Raw genomic sequence first — 18,054 nt, 5'->3', positions numbered from 1 at the left:
GAGCCGCCGTTCGATGGAAAATGAGGAGGTAGCCATATTGGATATATTGGGGGAAGAAGAGAATAGCGACGCAACAAAACCATAGAAAGTTGGACCAACAGTGAATTCTAAATAGCCTGGAAGTGGCGTCGAGTTTGTTTTCTGTCGAGACTGCCGAGCCGTGAGGAGACACCATGAGCGGCGGGACGCCCTACATCGGGAGCAAAATCAGCCTGATTTCGAAGGCCGAGATCCGCTACGAGGGCATCCTCTACACCATCGACACCGAGAACTCCACCGTGGCGCTGGCCAAGGGTAGCTATCCTGTTAGCTAGTTAGCTTAGCCTGTTAGCCAGCAGCTAGTTAGCTTAGCCTGTTAGCCTCTGAGCTAGTTAGCTTCTGAGCTAACGTCACTTTGACGCTCTGTTGAACTGTCAACTGATGTATTTTCCAAAACAGGCTAACTAACGAGTGAAATGCGACTTATATGACTCAAACAGACCCTGAATAATATGTTTATAATATTAGTTTAATTCAATATAGTTTGTACAATGATATTAGCGAGCTAACTTGTTGGCTAACCGTTTTAATGCGATAGTCTCTCTGTTAGCTTGATAGCTTAGCTCAACGTTAGCTATTTGACTGGCTAGCAAGCTATAATAATATCTTGGACGAGCCACAGTCGAATATATTTGGGTTGCTAAAATTAAACCCTGCCCTGGCTAATAAAGGAATATTCATATTCATTGGAGATGCACTGAAAATACCGTGCATTAGTTAATTTAATTGAAGGGTAATAATGTTATGCAGTCAACAAACACGAATGTTTTAATAAACGTGAATCTGTGCAACATCATGAGTCAGCTTGCCAACTTGCTAAACGTCAATGTTTGGTTGGTGGCGGCATGCAGGGCTGGATGATTAGACTGGTGTGTTGTTGTTGTTAACACGAATCGTCCTTTTTTAACGTAGAGCGTGTTGTTGTTGACAGAAGAACCGATGCGATGCTCTCAATCAATCAGCAACATTGCACGACGTGGCTGTGGTTGTTTACCTTCCACTACTCTGCAGGTCTAATGTGACTTGATTGATTGAACAATCAAATGTAGGTTTGTAGTGTAAAGCACCCTGTGCATTCGTGCTGTGAAGGGTGCTATATAAATAAGTCATTCATTCATTAACAGATTGCAGAATGGGTACAGTACAGCTCAATACACACAATTGTTAAGGAGACGCAGACCCTGAGTGCACAGTCTGCACACACACACACTTCAGCTGGCTTACTAGCACCAGCTTATGACGCAAACTTTGATTAAATTGTTATCGTAACAGCCTTATCCCTCCTCCTTAGTTAGGAATAACGCATGTTGTTCTGCAGCGCTTTACTTTCAAACTGAAAAAACATGCATCAGGGTCTCAACATAATGATGACTGTGAATGTTGGTTCGTGATCTAAAGTGGCTGCTGCACGTTGACTTCTTCTTCTTGACGCATCAGTTGCTAAATATAAATCATATCTTCCCGCTAGTTCGCTCCTTCGGCACAGAGGATCGCCCCACTGATAGGCCCATCCCTCCACGAGATGAGATCTTTGAGTACATCATATTCAGAGGCAGTGACATCAAGGACCTGACCGTTTGTGAGCCTCCTAAGCCAACATGCTCTCTCCCTCAGGACCCCGCCATAGTCCAGGTGCACACTCACCCAAACAATTACAATGTTTTGTTTATTTAAAAAAAAATATATATGTTTGCACACAAGTTACAGAAATACTTGAATGAGGCCGCTTCCCTTTGTTGAAATTGTGCTTAATTTATGATCTGTGTTGTCCTCTCCAGTCCTCCATGGGCTCCGCGCCGACGCCTGCTGCCACTGCTTCAGCAGCGCCATTCCAGTCGGCTGGCTCCTACGGCCTCTTCAACCGGGCCCCGGTGCCCCCCTACGGCCAGTTCAGCACCAGTCCTTTGGTCTCCCCTCAGTTCGGAGCCGTCGGTGTCGGTAAGAGCTGTAACTCGGTTGGTGTGGGGGGGGGGGGGGGGGGGGGGTTCTGCCGAATTGTGCTTCAGTTAGCCAGCTTCTGTAGGTCTAGTGCTCAGAAGTCAACATGACTCGTCTCACCCCTCCTCACAGATGAAGATAGGAGCTCAGATCGTCACGCATGCTTTGTCAAGGGTTCAGGGTCGCTGTGTGGCTTATGGACTAGGTTGGGCATGCTACAGCAACCGAGGAAGCTTTGACTCGTTGCCTCGATTTATGTCATTTAATTAAAGAGTCAAGACCCTCGCTTTCCTCTACATGTATTTCACACACAAAAAGGGGGCACACACAAATTTAGGTTTGATTTTTCTGACTACCACAGCATCTACCTCCCAAAGAAAGTAGAAGGCAAATCACTATCGGCACACACTATTAGGGACCGAGTGCAGGGCATTCCGAGGAACCGAGAGTGTTGTTGCCCTCAATACCCCACTCTGTGCCTGCTGTTCCCCTCCACACAGGAAGATCACTGCCCTCCTTTGGGAGTGACACGAGCACAGCTGCTGCAGCCCAGTCTCAGAGCAGCGCTGCAACTGGCTCTGCTTTCCCCTCTGACTCACGATTTCTGGGTACTACCCTTGTAACCGAAGGTAAAAAAGACCCACCAAGTAAGAGGGCTAAAAAAGAAGTCACTGATCTGTTTTAACTACTCACCCACACTGTGTGGTACTGAAATTCACCTTTCTTCCTTAATGTTTTTTTGTTCGTTTTTTCACAAAAATGAATGGTCGTTTAACAACTTTTGGATAACACTGAATGATTATCTGTGAATATTATTGAATATTATTCCCTTGCTTCTTGAATGCTTGATATACTATTTTTTTTTCTCAAATGGATTTAGTTGGACCTTATTTGTCATTGCAAGATTTCTTGATGAAGATGTAAGGCCCACACACTCATCTGTGATTTAACATATTTCTTATGAAGCAGTATGTATAGGCATAGACTTGACTAACATTACTTATTTTGAAATGTCTCCAATCTAAATAAGGTGGAATCAGTGTGGTCACCAGCTTTTATATTTATATATATATATTTATCAGGATATATTATTTATGTATATTTTAGCAGGATATATTTTATATTTATGTATATTTTAGCACTATATATTTAAAGTATTCTTAGTACCCTATCTACAATTGATTGTTTTCATGAACTGCATGACCATCACACTAGTCTGCATGTATTGTACAATTGGAATCAGTTTTATGGCCATGGGCTTTATTTCCTGAACTTGGATGAAAATTTGGCCTCTGTGAGACTTGAGAACATTTGAAATAGACAGCATTTTTTCCCACTGCTTTCAAAACATTTCCTCAGAATTCCATTTTGGAATCGTTGAACTCCTGGTAGCTTTCAATAACCACAACCTGTTGTTACGTCATCATTACAGTATTATTATATATTTTTTTTATCCCATTGGTTGTACACCTCAAAGGGTTACATTGAGGTTTTAGTTCCGCACTGGGTCTTATCTACATATGGGAAAGAAGCCCAGAGGGTTGAGTGACTCCCAGTCTGGGTCTTATTCATGGCAAAACAATACAATGATCACAATGTGGCTCAATAGATTTCAGCATCAGATACTAATTCCCATCTCCGCGTTTGTGTCCCAGGTCGCACTAGCCCCAACCTGGACCCCCTGAGGAAGAGCCCCACCTTGGAGCAGGCGGTACAAACTGCGCCGTCGGCCCCGGCCAGCGCCCCCGTCGAACCGGCGCCCCCCGGCCTGGGTCGCAGAAGCCCCCCCCACGGCCGCACGGCCCCCTCTACGGCCATCCACGGTGGCTACAGGGGCCAGCACCAGCATCAGCACCAGGACGTCATGGACCCGAGGAGGGCAGAGGCCTTCAGGGGAAACCGCAGCAACCAGGGCTGGCCTGCGCCCCGCGCTCCCCCTGTCTCTCACCCCGCTGCTGTAGATAGGGCTTCCACTGCAGGGTTTTTCCACTCCATCTTCAGCTCCTCAGGTGAGAGCTCTCAGCCCAACGTGTACATCACCCTAGTGTGTCTTTTATTCTATATGCCGCCCAGCGTTTCCGTTAGAACATATTCGTGCCGGTCTGAGTGTCCTGCAAGATTTCTATCCCCGGACATATTCCTGAAATTCCGGTCAGAGTTTTAAACAGCAGTCTGTTATAATCACATTTTTATGAGCTAACGAATTCCGTTATATTGGACATTTGTATTAATTACATCAAGCGAAGAATGAGAAATTGATTTGCAGAATCAAATTACTATCTCTCGCCTCCCAAGTTAGTGCGATACGCTGGCTCGCACTGCAGCAGCTGTCACACGCACCCCCAAATGAATCTCGAGTCGACATCGCTTCACCTCGTTGTATCAGACACGTCACACATATCATAATGTTCAACTTCACACACAGCAAACTGTAGTTGATCATCACATTGCCTCGTTTGCATGCAGAGAGCGAGAGGACGAGCCACATGCTCGTAATGCGTTTGTTGATTTCATTATAGCCTACATTTAGTTATAATCAATTATATGCATTACTATGTGACACGGCAGTCAACCAACAGTTGCATTATGATTAAAAAATGTCAACACTTACTCACCCCGTCTCGTTCTGCCTATCCGTTTTGTACCTGCGACTAGATCCCCATTGCATTGGAACAGGTGGACTTCTGCGAGGCTCGCAACGGTAGCAGCAGACTGGGGATGCTCTTTGTGGTTCAATCAATAAAGTGTACTTTGTGTACGTTCAATCAATGTTATCTCTCGTACATCATAGACGCTAGACTACTAGACTATAATGTCGTACCTCAGCCAGGAGAATTTAACTTTCCACTCAGGCCGCCGCCTGAACGCTCGACATTTGTTTATTTTCCGCGGGAGCATCGGCGGTCTCTGTGACTTCAGAAGACTCATCTTCGTTGTCAATGTCATTATTATTAGACCTGCTTGTGCTTGGTTTCATGAAATATTTGTTAGGTTTAGCTTGTTTGGCCATCTCTCTCTCTCGCTCGTATAGCTGTTTGTCGTTATTATGGTGGCCAGACAGGCTCAAAAAAAGAAAAAAAAAAGATTCACATCCGAGCGGCGCCATCCGCGCTTTATTAGAGCGAAGCACAATGAAACAAATGTAATGATTGTTTCGTTCATCGCATAGGCTATTTAATTTTAGCCTATTTTAATACAATTCAAATAATAAAATTGTGCTTAGAGGAATTATTTCCACCGGACAATATGACCGGAGATATTTAAATATTCGGACTTCAACATATTTTGCCAGTCAAATACCGGTAATTACCGGCTAACGGAAACGCTGATGCCGCCACATGGCATCATTAGAAAGGAAAACTTGGCCACTTTGTGTGATTTCTAACATTTAATTCCAAAGGGTTCCACCACGTTTGAAATGGTTGTCCCTTTTTGTCTGAAGGTATAAGACTAGTACCACGTCTTTGACAGTGCATGGCTATTTTTTTTGTATCCACTTTTTCTCCTCTTTTTCTATTTTTCTTTTTCTATTTTTCTATCCCAATTCCAATGTGCCAATTCTTCCCTCCCCTGTCTTGAACGTTGCTCGCATATGCCCCCCACTGGCCGGTAGGGAGGATAGAAGCCTTGCATCACGTGTCCCCTCCGGTACACGAGGAGGCAGCCTGTCACATCTTTTCATCTGCCAGCGCGGACTCTCATTGGCGAGGTGTAACGTGTGGGAGGCTCACACTACCCCCGCAATTTCCTGTCTCTGCTGTGCAGGCGTCCACAACCGACCTGTAGGAGTCGCTGTCCACAACGTCCAGATTACCACCCATCGACTTCCACCCGCTACCTCTGCCAATTGAGATAGTATGACGACTGGCCCAAGCCGGAGGCAACGGCGACAGCCGGAGTTGAACCCGGTGTCTCTTGCGTTGGTGACGAGCGCAATGTCCGCTGCAGTGCAGGGCTATTATAGTCACATGATTGTTGGGAGATTCTTCTGGAAGACTAAAGGATTCTACTGTTCCAGGCACAGAAGGCCAGAAAGTCCCCAAGTCGGAGTCTGAGCAGGCCCGAGGTGAAGGCAGGGAGGCCATTAAACGTTCCACAGGTTAAAAACCCACCTCTGCTCTAAGAACCATCCTCCAGAAAAACGGCTTAGCTCCATGCCCATTAAGACTGCATGCCCATCCAGTCCTCCTTCCAGACAATGGAGCCCATAACTCATCTTTTTTAAATCACTCAACCTCGATCATCCCTCTTTTTGGAGTGTTTCTCTCCCCCCTTTGCTAATGCACATGTGCAAATTGACATGCTGTTCATGTCAATGGACTTTAAAGGGTAATGAGACACTTCTCCTTGTTTTTAGAGATGTTTGTAATTTCAGTAGATACTTGATACTGCTACTTGTGTTGTGGTGGCGTTTGGTGAAGAAGAGTAACTTGGTAATGTACTGCTTTGCTCTGGTTTGACGTAGGGCTGGGCGATATGGCCTCTAAATGATTATATCACGATATTTTTGGCTATCACGATGCATGATATATATTGCATTCACAATATTTTTACACTTCCTCTAAAGCACTTAAAAATGCTTGATTGAACCCTTTGATGCATACAGTCACGCCAACATGATGATTATAATGGTCCCTGCAACATGTCTGCATTAAACCATGAAGATGCTTTCAAATTATTTTTTATTAAAAGTTTGTAAAGGAGTAGTCTACTGACACTAATACAGAAACATTTGTATTAACATCTAAGACACGATATAAAAAATCTTGGGTGGCTAAGACTTTTGCACAGTACACTACTGTGTATTATAAGATAAGATAAGATAAGATATTCCTTTATTGATCCCCTTGGGGAAATTCAGGCATCATAGCAGCATGGGGGGGAGGGGGGGTACAGGTATCCACTTTAGCAAAAAATACACACACACTACTGTGAGAAAATAATAATTTTTATTATCAGCAATGTTATAACATCATACTGGTAAACAAAACACTGTAAAGGTGTGTGTGCATCATGTGTATTAAATATATTAAATATATATATTTACTTTTTAATTGCATGAAACATTATGAAGTATTCTCTTATGCCGCTTTTCCACGGTCTGCATGGTACTACCTACTCGACCCCCCCCCCCCCCCCCCCCCCCGAGGCTAGCTATGAAACCAGTGCCTTATTAACTAATTTACGCTAGCTGCTAGTGATGCACCGATGTGAAAATTGTGGCAGATACCGATAACCAATATTAATATTGCTGTTCTGGCCGATACCGATATTTACCGATGTCGATATCTCTGTATAGAAAACACTTTTTTATGATAATCAAATAAAGAGCTATTTTCCAAAACGCATATTTTTTTTAACTTTTGTAACTTCTTTTCCGAAATGACTGATATTTTTAAATGATTTAAGGCCAAAACCCAAAACATGTAAAAATAAAAGATAAAAATTATAATTTTTAAAAAAAATAAATATCGGCCCATATCGGCCCCATCTTGATATCGGACCGATACCGATGTGTAAAAAAAACGGCCATATCGGCCGATATTATATCGGCGGCCGATATATCGTGCATCACTACTAGCTGCAATGCTAACTGTTAGAATGCGAGGCTACTATTTTTTGGAACCAGTTTTTCCGCCTCGGTGCCTCCATATTCTATTGCAGTTTCTGAATAAAACATGTAGGGCTAACGTTTAAACTTCTCTCACGCTCTGTTTCCTCCAAACAATAACGAACATGCGCGCTGCCTGTGGCTGGGTGTGTGTGTGACTTTCTTTTCTGTGAGAGGGAGAGAGCAAAGCGCTGCGTTAAAGCAAGTTTCATCTCAGCAGCTTAGAAACTGACGTGACAACATATACTAGGCTTACAATAACATCCGAATACAGGGTTTGTGCAAAACATTGCGATGTCCACGATACGTTTCAGAAGTGTATCGTTAATGCAACTGTGCCCGATAATTATTTAATATCGTCATATCGCCCACCCCTAGTTTGACGTGCATTTCACTTCGATGGTTATCGTTGTGGTGTTGGTAAATAGGCACACTGTTGAACTGTTATTGGTAAAATGTACATTTATTGAATTTTCAATAAGAGCAGTTGTGTCTATATTCCCTATTATGTTACTTGTTCTTATTATCCTTTTGTTCTGGAATCACTTTAGTCCACCCAGGGAACAAAATAAGCACACGCCATTCGCCAATGGCTTGTAGATTTAATGTTTGGCGACTAGAAATTAAGATCTGCCCGCCACCTGGCGGCTAACAAAATCCACTGCATCAGCGGGAGCTTGGTGCTGGATTTTGCGAGAAGCATGCAGCTGCAGAGCCACAGAGCAGCAGTGTTTTCAGCTCCGGTCTGGGGACCGCTCAGCAGTGCCCCCCACCCAACAGATAATTGCCAATGGCTGAATTAGAGTACTGCACCGTGCGGGCACCGCTGGTGGGTTCTGTGGCTCTGCAGCTGGATGCTTCTCGCAAAATCCAGCACCAAGCTCCCGCTGACAACATCGTTGTCATTATTAGACCTACCGTACTTTTCGCACTATAAGCCGCACCCGACTATAAGCCGCAGCAGCTAAATTGAATGATGTGTACATATATAAGCCGCACTGGACTATAAGCCGCAGGTGTTTTAATGTTTAATTACCATATGTAAGGGTTCGTGCACAGAGGGGATTGTCACAATACTGTCGGACAAATAACAAGAATTAACTCATTTACAAGTTGTATTAAGTTTAGCAAATAAGGGAACAGATAAATAACATTTCAATGCAGTAAAAAAAGCAATATTTTCGGGTTTGGTCCACATATAAGCCGCACCGTTATATAAGCCGCAGGGTCGAAAAATGGGGAAAAAAGCCGCGGCTTATAGTCCGAAAAGTACGGTACTTGGTGAAGCAACGATGAAACAAATGTAATGATTGTTTCGTTCATCGCATAGGCTATTTAATTTTAGCCTATTTTAATACAATTCAAATAATCAAATTGTGCTTAGAGGGAATTATTTTCACCGGACATTATGACCGGAGAGATTTAAATGTTTGGACTTCAACAGACTTCAACTTTTTTCTCACAACGGGTCAAGTGCAAGACAAGTGCATCTAACATGCTTTGCACAGTCGCCATTCCTTTATGCCCACATCGCCCGAAATGAACGTTACGTTATCAGAGGCAGAGCAGAGCCATAGAGAACAGTGTGGACTGAGGAAAGGGAAATGGGGGGGGGGGTGCGTGCGTTTGGAAAGACGATGAAGTCAGTCAGGAGTATATTATAGTAAACTGAGGATTACTGAGGATGGACAGATAATGTTGATATTCAAATATAAAAAAGTTTCGAGAGGAGTGGAAGTTTGAAGACAGACTAGACTACAATATGATGCGGGTGGTGAGTTGAAACAGTGTGTGATTGATTGATTGATTGAAAAGTTTATTAACAGATTGCAGAATGGGTACAGTACAGCTCAATACATACAATTGTTAACGGGATGCAGACCAGAGAAAGACTTGTCTTGTTTACATCAGGGTCCCCCATTTTCAATTCATCATAACAACATAATATGATGTGTCCCGACCCCACTTCTATGTTTCAATAAATTATTTGCATTTAAAACTATTAACACTGACTCATTCCTTCAGTCCACTCAAAATTATGCTAATATTCCTTATGTTGTTTATGATATTAATTGAAAATAGCATATGAGAGTATTATAGTAATAATAACACATGGCGATATACTAAAAAGCTATTTATAATTTTTGGCTAGTAAAAATTCTGCCTGGCTGGTAGTTTTTAAAATCTACCAGCCAAATGGCTGGTAAGTCAAAAAGTTAAGTTTGTTCGGTTCCCCGAGTCCACCCCCTGGACCCAGTTAACACACATCTGTTTTTCTGCAGGTCCTGGTGCCCCGGTTAACCGACGCAGCCGGGGAGGAGGCCACCGCGGCAGGGGGCGCTTCAACGTGCGCCGAGACGGGCCCATGAAGTTTGAGAAAGACTTTGACTTTGAGAGCGCCAACGCGCAGTTCAGCAAGGAGGACATCAACAGGGAGTTCCAGACCAAGTTGAAGCTGAAAGGTACTACGGCTTGACCGTGTCAAAATACCTACACTTAGCTTTAGGCTGTGGTCATGTGTTCTTAATGTATGTAGCCAGTAGATGATAATAATCTCTTAAATTATTTCTTAGACCTTTAACCTCTTAACAGGCACCCAGAAAAGTGGCAATTTTTTTACTTGAACTTGAGGACTGCATACTTTTTTGCAAAGCTTAGCTTTATACTTATAGCACATGCATAAGCCTAGTCTCCTTTGAAAGATAACATTCTACTAATGCAAAAAAGGAAATTCACTTTTAGTGCTAATGAAATGGAGTAACAGAGGTCTGAACTTGAGTTGAACTTGTGTACTCAGATTTTTCTGTAGTGGTTGCAATATACCAAAAAAAATTAAGAAAATGGGTATAAGCTGAAAAACACAGTGGACCCATAGCCTGAAGACTTATGTAGTACAGGTCCAAATTGGATACAAATCCATTCAGAAATGGGTCTTTGAGAGAGATCCGGATTCCAATGCCATTATTTGCTAGACGTTGACAGAAAGGTAGAGAAACTAACTGCATTCTATTTTATGGCAATGACGTTCAGGTTTGTTCCAACCGTGAGATATGATCCAGAAAAAAAAAGAGAGAAAAAAAGCTGCTAGAAGTCAGATGATTGACAGGGGCTGGCGTGAGCTGGGTAGTGTAGTTTTATGAAATTCAAAAGCCCTGGGTCTCTTCTCTCAAAAGACTACACTCAAGTTAGGTTGCGCCAAGTCCTCATCAATAATCGCCTTTTTCTGACTTGATGCACTAAGATTTCTAGAAACTCATATTTCACTATCACTTAAAATCATTGGTAAACAAACGTAGTGCTGAAAATATACACGTTTTTTTTTAATTTATTTTATATATATATATATATATATATATATATATATATATATATAGCATTTTTACAGCTTTTATTGGCCACGCAGGACCGACAGAGGAGAGGGCGGACGGGAGGAGAGGTGGGGAGGACATGCGACAAATAACGACGGGAGCTGGGATCGAACCCGGGTCGGTTGCGTAGGTGCGCGAGGCACTATGGTATGCGCCACGAGGGCGCCCCTGAAAATATACACTTTGTCTGCTGTTTGGTTTTTACTCTTGGCTACATTTGAAGAAGAAAAAAACGCAACATTAATTCATACATTCTGTAGAGATGGATTTATGACGTGATCAATCTCGTACCGGACCGCTCGGGCTTAAGAGGTTAAATATTTTATGTTCGCTATTCCCCATTTGGCCCCTGTCAATCTTGTTAAATATCAACCAGGAAATGCTAAAGTGAAACTTGTATTATAAGTTTATAAATCTAGTGATCTATGCATGAAAATTATTATTCTTTCAGCAATTTTTCTTTTCGCTGTCATGTAGACATTCCAAAGTTGAAGGACATGCGCGGGCAGGCGAACCATCTCGCTCCATTCATAAAAGTAAATGTTAGATTTCATATTAGGTGTAGCCTACATAGCTGCCGGTACACGGATGAAGGACGGCAGCACTCGCAGGCTTTACCCGCTGGTGCGCAGGTGTAGGCGTCTCCCTTGAGTGCCACACTAACAAATTGGTCACCACTCATCGAGGAAATCAATCGGAAATGGAAATCGGTGACTTTGTGAAGGTAAATAAGGAATTACACGCACAGAGAGAGAGAAACATGTTCTCTAAAGGCTCCCACATAGTCGGGCGGAACGAACTCTGCAGAGGTCACTTTGTGTCACACAAAAGGCTGCTCGTGTGTTGGTTTACATCAACCTGCATTGAATGTAACACCGATCTGCATTTTACTCTGAACACTAACTCCGTGCCAAGAGAGAGTAGGGCAGGATCATGGTTCTGTGGGTAGGATTGGTCCGGTAAAACTTTGGCAGGTAGATGACGCTAAATTTAGTTTTACTATCACTAATCGTTATCCATTCCAATTCATATACATTTGGACCATGTATTTTCTTCATCTGAAGAAACTTGAGAAGTTTGAATGGCTTTTCAAAATGTGTAAAACTGCCTGTTTTATTTCGAAATCTTGGAAACGGGAGATAACCTAGATTCTTTATTTTGACATCGGTGGACGACGCCGTGACAGAAAGTGTAAATAGCTCGTGAGGATTGTGGGAAATGTAGTAAACTGGCACGAGAAATGTAGGAAATTGGTACGCAGTGGTACACTCGACTATGAAACCTCAAATGACTGTGGACATGCCGCGCCGAGTCCGGTCCACGTACGTTCCGTCCGACTGTGGGAGCCTTAATAAGGAGCAACCAATTTGTTAGCACAACCAGGAAAGCAAGATTTTACAATAATCGGGGGTAATGTAAAACATGTGTACTGATTATAATATGGACTTTAATATATATATATATAAATCTTGACCTAAATCTCTCTTTATCTCCCAGATGAGAAGACTGACAAGCCGGAGAAGGTGGTGAACGGGGAGGATAAGGCCGACTCTGGCGTAGAGACTCAGAACAGTGAGGGAAACGTGGAAGAGGAGGGAGGAGAAGGACCGGTTACCAACTGTTACTACGACAAGTCCAAGTCCTTCTTCGACAACATCTCCTGCGATGACACTAGGTACTCAGCACTGCCCCCTCCTGGTGAATTAGTAGGGATGCACTTGATGTTACTGCCCATACAGATTTTTTTAGTTGTAGTAGTGGCTGATACATTACTTTTACTCAACAGGTTAGACGGTTGTTTTGGGGTCATTGGACAAAAATTATGTTGTGTGTGTGTATATATATTTGAATATTTGGTATCTGATTTGAATACTTGAGAAATTCTCAGAAAATATACCTGGTTTTAGCCTCATAGGACCACCACAATATACTTGGTTTTAGCTTGGAATAGGACCAAGTTATACCTGGTTTTAGCCTGCTATAGGACCACCACAATATACTTTGTTTTAGCTTGGTATAGGACCAAATTATACCTGGTTTTAGCCTGCTATAGGACCACTATATACTTGGTTTTAGCTTGGTATAGGACCAAATTATACCTGGTTTTTACCTGGTTTTAGCCTGGTAATCTTATAGGACCAAAAGCCCATATTGGTATCACTGATCCCTATGGATTAGTCCACTTCTCTGTTGTTGGGGTCTTTTATATATATTTTTTCCTTCACGAGTTATTTCCAGGAAAATAATAAGCATACCTCTGGCATCTCAGTCATATTCACAAGAAACGTGCATCACTGTTTAATAAGCACTAGATTTAAAGGGGTCAGAGTGTTTGTTTTTAGAAGGACAATAGGGTTCGGAAAAGCAGCAATTTCACACGATTTAGATTTTAAATAAACTATTCTATTAGTTCACGAAATCTGTTGACTAAGCATTAGTTGATGGCGGCCCTGAGAGGTACAGGCCTATTGATCGCATCCACACGGCTCTTATCCCCATTTTGCTCTTATGTCATGCTCCGGTTGGGATTCCGAGAGCAAAATGGCCACCTTGTGAATAGTGGTCAATAGACGGACAGTTGTGTACCACCCCCACAAATGCTGCTGTGTTCTGTAATGACAAACAAACGAGAATGTTTCTTGAAATCACTCACTTGATATCTCCTCCTCTTTCCACCAGGAAAGCCAATGAACGGTCCGGAAACACAGGGTTCCCGAGGTACGTAACGACTGACTCTGTACTACAACTACCGACGAGACTGTGGGAGACGATTCCTCTTAATATTCTGTCGTCCCCCCCCCCACCCCCACAGGGAGCGGCGGCAGACCTGGGCCGAGGAGAGACGGATGAATGCGGAGACGTTCGGCATCCCGCTGCGCCAGAACCGGGGCCGCGGGGGGTACCGCGGGCGAGGCGGCATGGGCTTCCGCGGGGGCAGGGGTCGCTCGGCCAGCCGGGGGTCCTTCGGCCCGCCCCACGGAGGAGGCGGTTACAGGGGAGGATACAGAGGCAGCCAGGGCGGCCGGGAGTTTGCAGACTTCTCAGAATACAGGGTAACGCGTCTCCTCTTCCACTGGTGATGGGTATCCTATCCAATGAAATGAATGAATGATTAAACAAAACTTGAAACAATGGGAACAGGGCCTTGATTTTAGCTTTGAAATGTACCTGCCTTAAGCCTCTTTTTTTTGTTCCATGCTATTTGTATTATTAAATATATACAGATATTTAATAAAATACAAAAGAAAAGTAATATATATATATACAGTAGCATATATATATATGCTATATAGTAACTTAAATATACTGTGAATTTCTCCAGACCCCTATTGTTCTGTGACCAACGATAGCAACCCATCCCCTATCCCCACTCGACTCCAACCCACACATCGGAGCAAAACAGAAAATCTATCTCTTAGTTGAACCCTTTCACTACCACACTACAGAAGGTTGACCCTTTCACTTCCACACTACAGAAGGTTGACCCTTTCACTTCCACACTACAGAAGGTTGACCCTTTCACTTCCACACTACAGAATGTTAACCCTTTCACTTCCACACTACAGGCGCTGTACAGCTCTGTAGTGTGAAAGTGAAAGGGTTGACCTTCTGCAGTGGTAGTTTAAAGGTTAAAGGATGCCTGGGGATTCCTATGGGACCTCTGATGAAGATGCTAATGGTCCTGATGACGCGTGTCCTACCCTCCTCTCTGTGGTTCCTAACGGTCAGCCCTGTCTTTTCCTCTTCTCTTCCAGAAGGATAACAAAGTGGCCGCGTAGTACAGCGGGAGGAAGGACCCACAGAAAGGTGCAACTCCTCGAGTTAAAAGAGAAAAAAAAACAAGTTTTGGTTGCTACTTTTTTGACTAAAAGAATGAAGATTGTGTACTGGCTGTATATTTGTCACCAGCACTGGGGTGGACTGCTTGAATGCAACTTTCTTTCCATGTCTTTAACCGTGGAAACGACGCAGTCCGTCAGAAAATTTCAAGATCTCTACGAAAAAAAAATATTTCCAGGTGGCTGAAGAAAAAAAAGTTGTGTATAAATGTCATATTTCAGAGGGATGTCAGTATTTTTTTTTGTTTTTCCTCCCCCTTCCTGAAGCCGTATTTGATAATATTTTGTTAGGTGTTGAGGGTCGTATACATGAGTCCTCTGACTGTGATGATCACTGACATAGCTTTATTTTTGGGGAATATATCCTGTAATGTAACTTCAGCACCAAAATAGCCCGCAGGGTCTCAGTCACAGCTTTCTACCGTGTATTTTTCTACTACTACTACGCATACCGTACCCCATATCTAGTCAGCCTGCTAGCTAGCCTATTTATCCAACCTCTCAAAATGGTAGTGCTCATGGTTTTTTCCACTAGACCTCTAAAAACAATCTCAAAACAATATTCAGTTTTCACCCATAACTTAATTTTTTGTTTATCTATCTTCCGTTTAACTAATGTAGGTTTTTAAATCAACAAGAATGAATTGTCTATTAGCTGCCACTTTCTTACAGTAGTGTAGAGGATAGTGCTAGATATCAACACTTGTACTCTTCCTGGTTTAGTGCTCGTTGTTTAATTCCCAGTGTGTAACCGACTAGGTTTAGGCAGGATGGATCGCTGATGGAACATAGGTCAGACCTAACTCTTTTGTTCTCTCTCTTGACTTATTTCATGGGCCACTGGTACAAAACGTGACTAGAGTTTGGGATGCTGCTGTTCGCTACAATTGTCTCTCTTAGTGTCATCTGTATAGACGGGGACTAAAACAAGCTAGCTAAAGCAGGCCATCAGCTTAATATGCTTCCCAGCAAATGGGCCACTTAAGGGTGATTGCACTTTGATTGGGACTTGGCTAAGAAGCTTTCCGAGATGGAATTGTACACAATTATGTACTATTTCTTTTTCTTTTCTTTTTTATCAGGTGCTGCTTAATGACTGACACACAATAGTTTTTACAGGGTTAATTTCAACATCCGTGGAGTCCTATGCCAATATCAAAGAAACACCAGTAACCGATAACCATAGTCTGGCCATGTCTGTCATTTTATCAATCTATATTACTGCCTCTCGTTTATCTTGGAAAAGCTCTTGATGTAATGCCACTAAATGTGTCCCATGGCACTGCATGATGGTTGATGGCGTGCTAAAGCTAAACGAGTGATGTCAACATAATTAATCCCAAAAAAAGAAAATTCTATAGCTATCTGGGTGTAGCAACTTAGCCATTAGTTTTCTAGCAATATCGATGCTTATTTTAGAGAAAAGGAATGGTTGGGGGGGGGGGGGGGGTTTATAGGAACTAGTGAACTTGACTGAACGATGTCGGACGCCACCGCAGTCCGGTGTTATTCAAGTACTTGATGTAGAGTGGGGAGTTTTGATCTGGCAGGAAATGTATACAGTTGCACTTTTTTTTTCTCCAATTTTGAAGTTCTATTATAAAGTGGTGTCTTCTGTTCATCTGTCCCAACTGAGGTCATCATCTGCTGATAATGACTCGACAATGTAATCTAATTGATATGTGACCCCTCACCCGCCTGCCCCCCGTGTGAACAGACTTGGCAAACTTGAGTTCAGTATCAAGTTTTGACTCTTGGACTTCTAGTTCTTTAAACGTGTATTTTATGTACCCATTATGGCTTTGGCTCCAGAACAAAAAGTCCCTGCACCTTGTGGAAATGATGTCAGAAGGACATGCGAAGCTACCTTTACAAGTACTTAGTTGTGCTCAGGAAATGTATAGGAAAGTATTTTCTTGGTCTGCCTTAATGCTAGAGAATAACTAAGGTCACTGGGAGCTACGCAACTGTACTTCCTGGGATGTGGAGAATTGGTTGTGTGTAAATTGTGACTCTGATTCAGTGGTTTTGCACCGTACTCTTTGAACCTGAGCTACTTGTTGGAGCAGCACTTGTGAATTTCATTTTGAAATATATATAGGTTCCATTTTTACAACGGATGCCACGTTCGATTGTTTGCCGAGTTGAGCTGCCTTGTAGCTATTCCTTCGCATTAAGGCACGTGAAGACGACATTTGATTTTGCCCATGTGGAATTTGTTTTGAAAGCCTAGAGGAATTTGAGATGAAACCAGTAACGAAAGACTTAACACAAGCCATGTTGTAATAGAGCAGCCTTTTTTAAATCTATTGAGACATGAATTTTTCAGTCGCACATCTCGGACTTTCCCCCCCCCATCCATGTGGGGTCAACATAGGGCTGGGTGATAATTTCAATAGGATAATTTATCCTTTCAGTGGCATCATATCGTGATGATATCAATATATATCGTGATACACAATTATGTTATCTTACTATGTGCTGGTTATCAATTTAGACAAGATATTCCTTTATTGATCCCTTTTGGGAAATTCACAATATGAAATCTGATTTCCTACTAAATCTATCTGAGGGAATGTCTAGATATCGAGAAAACGTCTTTGTGATATCGATTTCTTCTGCATTGCTTAGCCCTAGCCGCTCAACACTAATTTGGAACCTTTTTATCGGTGCATCCAATCCAGAACTGACATGCTTTTTAAACACTTCACCTGATTGTTCGGAGATAATGGACGTGGTTCTCCAACGTCTCCAGTGCTGTGTTACACCTCTGAACCCCTGAAAACACTTAAACCAAATTAAACTATTATTGCTTCGTACACGTCGCAGAAAGTGGTAGGCAAGGGCACAAAAACCCGGAGAGATCAGAAGTTCGTTTCATGACTCACGAGTCGGGACACTGACCACAACCGAATACAAGATGTTTATTTTCTTCACGTTTTGTGTAACATTTCAAGGTGTCTCTTAAAGCCGAGCACACGCAGTTGCTCAAAGACACACCGTTTACCGGCAACGTTTCGTGCCCTAAGGCTCTACGCAAAGTGTACCACAGCACGATGTTTGAGAACCACCGGGCTAGGAGACGATAAGGGGGAGGCTAAAAGTGTAACACGTTTTGTTGGACTTGGAACGGCCGCAGCCTATGTTGCGAGACTGCTGAATGATTATTTGTAGGGGTAGGGGGAGGAGGAAGAGGGAGGGAGGGAGGGGTGCTTATTTGCCTGGTTTTAAAAGGATCCCCATTAGCTCTTCGTGTCGA

At 42.9% G+C, this 18,054-nt stretch overlaps 1 protein-coding gene across 3 annotated transcripts; it reads left to right on the top strand.

The window, feature by feature from the left end:
• The first annotated feature begins 2 nt into the window (after positions 1-2).
• On the top strand, positions 3-17,966 carry lsm14aa (LSM14A mRNA processing body assembly factor a). Of its 3 annotated transcripts, none has more exons than XM_084335532.1 (10): positions 3-294; positions 1,508-1,671; positions 1,818-1,977; positions 2,478-2,606; positions 3,633-3,986; positions 9,871-10,050; positions 12,454-12,631; positions 13,636-13,674; positions 13,769-14,009; positions 14,712-17,966. In XM_084335532.1, the coding sequence occupies exons 1-10, from the start codon at positions 174-176 to the stop codon at positions 14,733-14,735; spliced, it is 1,590 nt and encodes a 529-aa protein (XP_084191658.1). In that variant the 5' UTR covers positions 3-173; the 3' UTR covers positions 14,736-17,966. The 3 variants fall into 3 exon arrangements, with proteins under 3 accessions (XP_084191658.1, XP_084191657.1, XP_084191659.1); XM_084335531.1 differs by having other exon boundaries at positions 2,478-2,624; XM_084335533.1 differs by lacking the exon at positions 2,478-2,606.
• The last annotated feature ends 88 nt before the right edge of the window (positions 17,967-18,054 follow it).

This window comes from Notolepis coatsorum (genome assembly GCF_963971535.1).
Source record: "Notolepis coatsorum genome assembly, chromosome: 18".
NCBI lineage: Eukaryota > Metazoa > Chordata > Actinopteri > Aulopiformes > Paralepididae > Notolepis > Notolepis coatsorum.
Note: the sequence above shows the minus strand (reverse complement) of the source record. Positions and strands in the feature narration are given on the sequence as shown.